The following is a 9,786-nucleotide window of genomic DNA, read 5'->3' on the forward strand; positions in this document are numbered from 1 at the left end:
TTCTTGATACAAATCTAGCATTCAGGTTTATTTTAAAGACAACATCTCTGAAATATTTGTCCCTTAAGAGGAAAAACTGTTTATTGGTGAGAACATTAGTTTCGTTATCTTTCTGTGTATGATTTTTATCTATGATACATATCTACATCTTCTCCAAATATTCAAATGACTTATAAACATTCACTACAACTAAACAAACATATACTAGACTAATGACAATGAAACAAACTTCATACAAGTTAATTATATGAACCACGAAAAAGTCCGGTTAAAGTCTGACCAAAGTCTTGACAAATAACTTATCTACTGCATTTCCTTAAAATTATTGATTCAGGTCTCATAATCAGGTCTTTTTTTTTTTTTTTTTCCAGACTGGTGTGACAAAATAAAATGAACTATACCAGACTAGACTGATGCATAAGAAGCTATATTACAGTAATACATTTTCCATAGCTAGAAAGCACACCCAGGGCCCTGTGTGTACATTTCATTGGTCAATCATTCTCACAAAATTACAAAAACAAAACCCTAACTTTACAACCTCTGAACATTTGCTACATTACAAAGTGGTATACATGACTGACAGATTGATCTAAGGTTTGTTCGGAGTCTCTCTTTGTATAGGAACCACATGGATGGATCTCTGAAGATATATGAAGTATTTTGGAATATTGAATATACAAAAAAAAAAAAAAAAAAAGAGCTGTATTGAAAAAACATTAATGATTTGAGAATATGTTTGTCTGAGCATTAAAAACATTTTGGTAAAGTAAGGAATAGGATGACACCTATTTATCTGAATTCAAAAGACACCATTTATTGTATTAGCAATTTCAAATGAGCTTTGAAATGAAAAAAAAAAAAAAACAGGTAACATATTAGTAAGCATTAGTGCTTTTAACTGCACTACACTTTTTTTGGTAGCACTGAATAGGTTCTAAAATTTATGTACTTGGGGACCTTCTATCTCTCGTTTAATAACTTATTTCTGTGATATGAAGTTATTACAAATAGATTATCAAAATAAAAATAAATGTACTTTGAAAATCCAACAGCAAGAAGATACACATCAGATTATAAACAATCATAAATTCTCGTTAAATTGTCAGATTTTTTTTGTTAATAAATATCCTTATTACGTTTTTTAGGCAAGTTTTATTCAGCTATATATTCCTACTGTATTATTCATTTTAATTCTTATGGCCTTGTTTGTAAAAACAAATGATATATAGAATTATTTATAAAAACATATCAGGGAGCTTTTATATAAATAAATTCATCTACAATGATATTAAGATAAATATTTGTGTTCAAAGACAATTGACTATTTTTCTATGGGAAGTTAATTTCTATGGGAATTAAAGCATGCTCTTGAGAAAAGTCAACTTTTTATGGAGAAAAACACAACAGCAGTATTTGGATAGGCTGCCAAATCTGTGCTATATTTAGAATGGAGCAAAACGAACAAATCCAGCATCCAACACACACGCAGTTTTCTTACATTTAGTCCCAATTTCTATGTAACATATATCAGATTATAGAAAACATGTATAGCAACTCCTCTAGAAAGAGTAGCCCAGATGAAAAATGAAGTACATCACTGTATATACATAATTTGGGTAATTTGATTTTAAAACTTTTTTTAAAGCAAAGTTTTGCTTGTAGACCTCACACAATATGTGTACATCACTGGTGGCCAAATAAATATGAATTAGTGGGAGTAGCCAGGCTTTTGGAATTGAGATCGTATTTCTCTTACTCACTGAAGTAGTTTACTGCAAGTACACAGTACTATGAAAACAACTGACTTTTTTTTTTTTTTTTTTTTTTTGGGGGGGGGGGGCCCATTCACTGCAAGTTAAATGCAGGTTTACTAGTAACATAAATATATAAATATCCCAATGAAATTGCAGTAGATTTTTTTTTTTTTCCCCAATTCCTCACTTCCTAAATCTCTCCCAGGAAACAGCAAGGAAAAGGCAGAAGAGACATATACCAAATTTAGCAGGTTCCTTCTTGTAAGAGTAATAACATGGTTTAAATGATCATATTCCAAAAAGTGGCATTTACAGTGTACTGTGAAAACTGAAGATAGCACTGCATAAAGAAATCAATATTTTTATGAAACCAACTGTGTTACCACAGACTCTGATAGTCAAGCAGAGTTATTTTCAGTATCAAGGGGTTTTCATGCACATCGAGACCTTCACTGACACAATTATAACCTTGCTCTCTTCAGGTTAGAATTACAGAACAGCTTGGGTTGGAAGGGGCATTATTTCTCTCTAGCTACACGTCATGATGTCAATGTTTTTAGGATCTTTTACAGATGTTTTAAGTGTTTTCAGTTTACAGATCGTTAATGATTTTCCAGTAAAGGTATGGACTCCTCTACACAGGATGTTAGTCTACTGAAAATAGGGTGCCAAGACTACCTGACACTGTTTAAGCAGCTTCATGTCTTTGCTTTGTCCTGCTTCTGCACCACACCCCCGCATTTTGTCACTACCAATACTTGTGTAAGTTGAACAGGATCAAAGAAACCAAGCTGGCTTAAAAATAAAGAAATAAAAAAATCATAATAAAAAATAAAATCGGGGAGAGAGAAGGTACTAGGAAAGGTTATTTTCCAGGAGGATTAACTTCAGAGTTCACCTTCCAGCTGCACAAACAGCTGCACTAGCTGATGGCAGAGAAGGGTCAGGGATTGTGGTTGAGACCAGGTGGGCAGAGGCTGCCAAACCAGCCAAGGCTGCCAGCAGAGAAGCCGTGGTACCTTTGGAGACTTCCCAGTAGTAGCTCACTGAATTTGACAGGACAATATGTGTGATTTTCAGTCTTTGATACATAACATGCCTGGTAATTACTAGGTGGGAGAACAGCACTCGGTTCACACAGCCCCAGACTGCACGGACTCCTGGAGGGAACAGGGCAGTAAAACCCTGTTTCTGATCAAAAAAGAAACACTCTGAGCACAAACTGATGGCAATCTCATCATTCAGGAAGAGCTGTTTTTACAGTCGTTCTTTAAAAAGGACCATACTTTAAAAATGATACAAATATATATATAAATACTACTGGTAAAAATAGAGCCATGCAACATTACTAACATCCAGTTATTGAATGTCACTGACATTTCTCCTTCCTCAACCACTCTCTAGTGCAGGCCTCCCTGAAAAAAAAAAAAAAGATAAAAGTTGTAACATCTGTACACACAGCCGAAGTATTCCTAGAGTTACAGTACCTGTGACTTTTAAGAAGTCACCGGATTCAATCTGTTAGCCAACATTTTGTTGTTGTTGTTATGTAGATCTATGTATTCACTTCTCTTGTTCTGGAAAAAAGAGTCACTTTATTCTAGAAACTCTTGAGAGGTCTGCATAAATTCAAAAAGACAGTGAATTCTTAATTAACAGGTGTATGCTCAGTATGACATTTGTATCATTAGTCTGATAACACTGAAAAACCCTTAGGAATGTAACTCCAAATGAGTATAAAAGAATCTCAAAGAATCTTCATTTCCTATTTAGTTTAGAAAGGATTGTTAGTTCACTGATGTAACAGCATCTTATTAGTCCATCTTAAGCCAATGGTCTGTCTGTCTTAGAACTGAACATTTTAATTCTTTTAATGTTTGCACTACCCTAATATAATACAAGAAAAATAGAAAACATGGTGTATGGCAAAAAGGCATGAAAAAGTGAACTAAGTGCACTCTGAAGAGCTTCAGCCCTAAGAAATATCGGTCCTAGTAATATCAAGAAGTTACAGCTAGTCTATACATCTCATAATGCATCACTCTTCAGTCAATGTAAGACACCAGTTTTCTTTCAGCAAATGGATTTATTGACATAACTGATTATAACCGTATACAGCATCTATGCATCTCCCATTGGAAGAATATCCAGTGATAATGTTAGTGTGACACACAGCTTTACTCAGTAATTCCCATTACATTTCTAACAACAAACAGTGGTGTAATTCCATAGATTGTCACAAATGGCCAAAAGCACCCAGGTGTCCAAAAGAACAGAAATGTAAGATTCTTACAGAAAATTAACACCTGATTCTGGATTCCTTAAGTCGAATGAAATTTAAACACTGTATCTATGAATTTTAATCTACACACTGGCAATTGAGTTTGGCCCTTGATATTCATGAAAACTGCTGCCTGTCAAAAATGAAAACCCAAAGGGTTTTTTGCTACTGACTCAAGAATTAAGACTTAACTCAGAAATATCTCCATTTAAAAGGCAAAGATTAAGGCAAACTATTCCTACTCCCTCTCCACTCCTCCTGATTGAATAAAAATCCCTCAGAACTTTAAAGTTTTGTCCTCTCTATTCAGTCACTGAACTCCAATTGAAGGGAACAGTTACTATGGTGTCTTTTGTAAATACTTGTAAATCTCAATGGAAAAAAAAAAAAAAAAAGAAAGAAAATAAAAGAAAAATAAAACTCAAAATCATCTACTTGCAATTATGGTAATAAACAACTTGTAGTCACGAACATCTCATGTCAGCAATGAATGCATGATATTGAGATGAATGTCTCCATAGTCCACTAATCACTCCCTTCAAGCCATTCAGTTGCACAAGAGTTCATCTGAGGTTGCACATTAAATTCAAAGGAGCACAAGTAGTATCAATGGTCTCAACAATTTACCAAACTCCACCTAAAACATTTGCATTTAAAGTGTAACCACAGTTTGGACCTTTCTTAATTAGCCCATTTCTAGACCACACAGAGAGAATTATTTATGTAAACTAAACCACCATATTTAATAGTAACAGAACCACATTCTGTAAATATTTAGAAAAGTAAAAGTCCAAGAAAGTACAGAGCAATTGATCATAAAATGATTAGCATTGCTCAAAAAGAAAGGCAAAAGTCCAATTAAAACAAAACAAAGAAAAACAACACACAACTCAAACATCATATACTACTGCATGAGGGTTTAACTTTAGCACTACTCACTCAGCTACACAAACCACAGAATCTAGATTAAGATACAAAAATGTTTTATTTCACAGTGAGGTACATAAAGCTTCTAACTTTAGTAGGCTAAGGCTAAGAGAAAATTGCCTTTTAGGATAAAAACAGTTTCACATTTCTGAAATATCCTCACCTATTACTGTATGTGAAGAAAGGCACCAATATTATTTAACCATCAACAGTTTACTTTATCCACTCATTTAGAAATGAAGATGGATTATTTGAGGGTCAGTGATCTACTGACCATCATGGACCCAGAGAACTAAAGCACACATTCGTGTGTACAAGTACCAAGCAGTATTTATTCAAAAACAATCGAAAAAATAGCTCATTTGTAAACATATTACAAAACTCTGTTAGTTTCTCCTAGTGGTGTCAGCAATATATTCCTGTAAAACTAACCAGCTGCATTATTGTTTCCCGTTTACAAAAAAGTACGAAAACACACTCGCGCACATTAAATTGCCTCACATTCGAGTTAAAATGGCACAGCATTCAAACCATCCAGCACAAAACATACATTTCCATCATCCCTCTGACTGACTTCCAGCTTACACAGTTCACGAGTAGCAATGTTAAAAGACACTTAGTCCACATTTTTTATTAGGTGCCTTGAAAACGTCAGTTCAGACCACCCTTGCGTGGGGGCCAGGCTGCTCATTGTTAACTGCCATCCCAATTGCAGTCTGGAAAAAACACCTGTAAAAGATGACACTTAGATGTATGGCTCTGAGTTGGCACAAGGGCGGCACCAGCTGCTGTTCGCAGCAGCTCCTGACGGTTTGCCCTCCTCACCAAAGAACAGTTACACTCATGGTCAGGGCTTTTGTTTGGGTTAGTGACGATTTTTGAGGAAATGGAGACCTCTGAGGCAACTGAGGAAGCACGTCTCACAGCTGGCCCCTGTCCCTGCCTGCGGTAAGGGCCAGGTGGTGGCTGAAGGCAGCAGCAGCGCCAGAGCTCTCCCTCTTGCAGGCCGCGACCTGCGGGACCCGCACCATCACCTCACGAACCAACAATTGCCTCGCCGTGCTGCATACAGCTCCCAGCAAGTCTTGCCACATGGCAGTGCCCAACTGCTGCCCTCCTCCCTCATGGGGCATGCCAGGAGCTGTAGTTGTGCGGGCTCAGTCAGCGAAGCGCTGCAGCAGGTGGTCATCGCCGTGCCGGGTGCCGCCGCTGCTGTCCATGAAGCGCTCGCAGGGGAACTCGATGAGGTCGGCCTCGCTGAGGGCACAGGCAGCACCGCGGGGCGGCCGGTGGGACTGGAAGCCCGAGAAGTCAGCAGAGACACCCGTGCCCATGGAGCGGAGTGGCCGGCGAGTGGAGTAGAGCTGCCGGACATGGACGGGGGCTGCCTTCCGCCGCCTCCGCCCCAGCACCTTCTTCCGCAGCAGGCGGGAGGCCCAGGCTGCCAGCGCAGCGAAGAGCAGCAGCGCATTCACTGCCAACAGCACCAGTGTCAGCAGCTGCTGGTCGGGGCCACGGGGACCACCTGATGCTGCACTGCCCTCGGGCAGGGTGACCAGCCCTGCACAGTGGTCCCGTGGCGCCACCGGGCACACGCGGCCACCAAGGATGCCCTCGACACAGACGAGGTAGGGGGTGTCCGGGCGGAGCTCCCGCAGGGTGGCGGCCGGCTCCCCGCGCTCCGGCAGGTAGACGAAGCGCTGGAACTTGACAGCGGCACCAAAACGATCAAAGAGCAGGCGGAACCGCGCCGGGCCCAGCAGGCGGGGGCTGCGGTGTGGCCGCACAGCCCAGCGCACCGTCACCGAGCTGGAGCCCACCGCCTCCACCGACAGGTTGCAGAGGAACAGCTTGTTGAAGTCGCACGGGTCGGACACCAGTGGTGGGCTCCCGGCAGACGACGCAGAGCGGGGCTTGCCGGCACGACGGGGCCAGGCTGCGCTGGGCAGTGCCGGCCTGGAGGCTGCTGGGCGGGCGGGCAGCGGTGGCGTGGGGCTTGGTGCAGCTGTCACACCTATTGGCACCACCACCTTGCCCTCAGGGGCACCCAGCAGGCGGGCAGTGGAGGCAGACGGCGGTGCCCCTGGGGGACCGTGGGGTAGCACCATGCCAGTGCCGCTGCTGTTGCTGCCAAGTCCCTCAGCGGCTGCAGGGGGGGATGCAGAGGAGGGATAGGCACCATCAAGGCAGGGGCTGCCATCAGGCGGCAGCAGCAGCTGGGCGTCCTGCAGGTAGTCGAGGTACTTGCCAGCCAGGGTGGGCGGCAGGCTGCACTGCACGAAGACGGTGAGCAGGCGGCCCTGGGAGTGCCAGGCCCCCAGCCAGTGCTTGAGGCCACGGAGGCGGCAGTCGCAGCTCCAGGCGTTCCCCTCCAGCTCCAGGCGGTAGAGAGCTGGGCTGGAGGCAAAGATGTCTCCGGGAAGGGTGGCCAGCGCGTTGTCTCGGAGGCTGAGCTCCCGCAAGTGGCCGAGGGGGCCAAAAGTGGCTGGGTGCAGGGCAGTCAGCGCATTACGGCTCAGATCCAGTGCCTCCAGGCTGCTCAGTGGCTCTAGGAGGGCAGCAGGCAGGTGGCTCAGCAGGTTTCCCTCCAGACGCAGCTCCTTCAGCGAGCCCAGCCCCGTGAAGGCATCTGGTGCCAGGTGAGACAGTCGGTTGCCACTGAGCGAGAGCTTTGCCAAGCTGGGCAGGTGCTGGAAGAGCCCCCCCGTCAGCTGCTGCAGGCTGTTGCTGGCCAGCAGCAGGGTGTGGAGGGAGCGCAGCGGTCCGAAGATGTCCGGGTGGCGAAGGGAGCTCTGCTTGTTCCCAGACAGGTCAAGGAAGCGCAGCTTGGCCAGGCCGGTGAACGCACCGCGGCTCAGCCAGCGGATGCGGTTGGACTCCAGGTGCAGGTAGAGTAAGTTCGGCAGCCCCGAGAAAGTGGAGTCGCCCAGCGAGCCCAGCTCATTGCCGTCCAGGCGCAGCTTGACGAGGCTGCCGAGGCCGGAGAAGGAGGCAGCGCTGAGGCGGCCGATCTCGTTGGCGTTCACGTAGAGGATGCGCAGCTTGGCCAGGGCGCTGAGGGTGCCGGGGGCCAGCGCCGGCAGCAGGTTGTTGCCCAGGTAGAGCTCCTCCAGCCGCCCCAGGCGCTCGAAGGCCTTGGGGTGCAGCGAGCGGATCCGGTTGTACTGCAGGTCCAGGCGCTGGAGCCCTGCCAGGCGGTGGAAGTCGAAGGCGGAGATGTTGGCGATGAAGTTGCCCCCGAGGCTGTAGGTGAGGATATCCTGGGGCTCGGCAGCCTTGGGCACGGAGCGCAGGCCCCGGTTGGTGCAGAGGAGGTGCTGGTGCTGCTGGCAGTCGCATGGCTCGGGGCAGATGGGCTCGGCCGCGGGCAGCAGCAGGAGGAAGAGGGGGACGGAGCCCCACAGCACCCGCCGCAGCACCATCAGGCGGACCCGGCGCGGCGCCCCCATCCCGGGACGAGCCGTGGGCAGCTTCCCCCAGCGGCTCCGGCTCTCTCCGGCATCCCACCGCTCCTGGGCGGCTGCTAATCGGCCCCTCCTCGGCTCCGCGCCGGGCCGAGCTCCCCGCCGGGCAGGCAGGCGCCGGGGCGGCCGCGGCTCGCCGTGCCCGGCACCATGGGCTCCCGTCGCCCGAGCCGGCCGGGGGCAAGGGGCGGCGGGGAGGGCTGCAGGCTGCCTGGAGGAGCGGAGAGGAGCCGAGGAGAGGCTGCCCGCTGCTCCGCCGGCTCTCCCGGGGGCGGAGAGGGCGGGCGGAGCGCGGTGGCTGCAGGGGGGGTGGGAGAGGCGGGCGGAGCGGGGAGCTGGAGAAAGACGAGCTCCGAAAGTCGCCGAGAAAACTCAGCGGAAATTCGTACTTCCCACGCTGCGTGCCCTGGGGGAGCGGGGGATCGGATGGAGCGGGGGAGAGGGAGGACGGCGCGGCGGGGAGCGGGGCGGGAGGCGCGGGGGGGGGGGGGGAAGCCCGCGGCCGGTCCTGGCTCTGCTCAGCCCCGGCAGCGAGCAGGGGCGCAAAGTGGGAAAGCAGGAATTGGAACCGGCTGTGGCTGCCTCCCAGCCACATGGGCTGCAGATAGAGCTGCTCATCGGGGAGGGGGAAGGGAAGAGAAGGCAACCAGCCCCCTTCCTCCCCCACTCCCCCCGCCTCCTTTTTTTTTTTTTTTTTTTTTTTGGTTGTGTTTAGAAACCTGACAAAAGCAATAGCTCCGGTTTACCCCAGATTAAGGACTACGTTTTGTTTTAAGCAGATGGCGATCAGAGGACTAAACCGCCTATAGTACATCAGAGCATGAATTTTCGTTCTTCTTCTGCGCTAGCCTGCCTGGTAGGTTCCTGACAAAGCTGCCAGTGAAGATGCAGTTGAGCTCCAGCTCCATGAGAGGCTCTTCAGAGTGATTAAGATGCTCTTTAGAAATAATTCCCATTTTAAAGAATCTTCTCTCTCAACAGCATACAAATTCGGAGGGAAAGGAAGGTGTCAGAAAGCATACAGAAAACAAAGTAGTTTGTGTACCCATCCATTCACTGCCTTACCTTTTTTTCCTATTGGCACTTTTTTGTTTCCTGAGATGCTGCCAAGGGTGTAAATGAGTGCGTAAGGGCAGGAGGAAATGAGTAGATATGAAAACTATATAGGGTTCTCACAGATGATGAGAGAAAGAAGATAATGCCCAAAATATCATGTTGCAAATCTAATAAATACTTTGGAAACTCTGTCATCATGTGAACTTGTATCCAACTGCATACACTTTGAATACACATCTACAGTAATGCACTGTACAAGCAAGCCGTGCTCCTTCCTCTCCCCAGAAAGAAGACTTCAGAT

The 9,786-nt window shown here is 46.8% G+C and overlaps 1 protein-coding gene across 1 annotated transcript; it reads right to left on the minus strand.

The window, feature by feature from the left end:
- Positions 1–3,823: 3,823 nt before the first annotated feature.
- Positions 3,824–8,877, minus strand: TRIL (TLR4 interactor with leucine rich repeats). The gene has a single exon (XM_068674278.1). It carries the CDS (start codon positions 8,412–8,414, stop codon positions 6,123–6,125), a length of 2,292 nt encoding a protein of 763 aa, XP_068530379.1. The 5' UTR covers positions 8,415–8,877; the 3' UTR covers positions 3,824–6,122.
- Between the last annotated feature and the right edge of the window lie 909 nt (positions 8,878–9,786).

The sequence above is a fragment of the Anas acuta genome, chromosome 2 (genome assembly GCF_963932015.1).
Source record: "Anas acuta chromosome 2, bAnaAcu1.1, whole genome shotgun sequence".
NCBI lineage: Eukaryota > Metazoa > Chordata > Aves > Anseriformes > Anatidae > Anas > Anas acuta.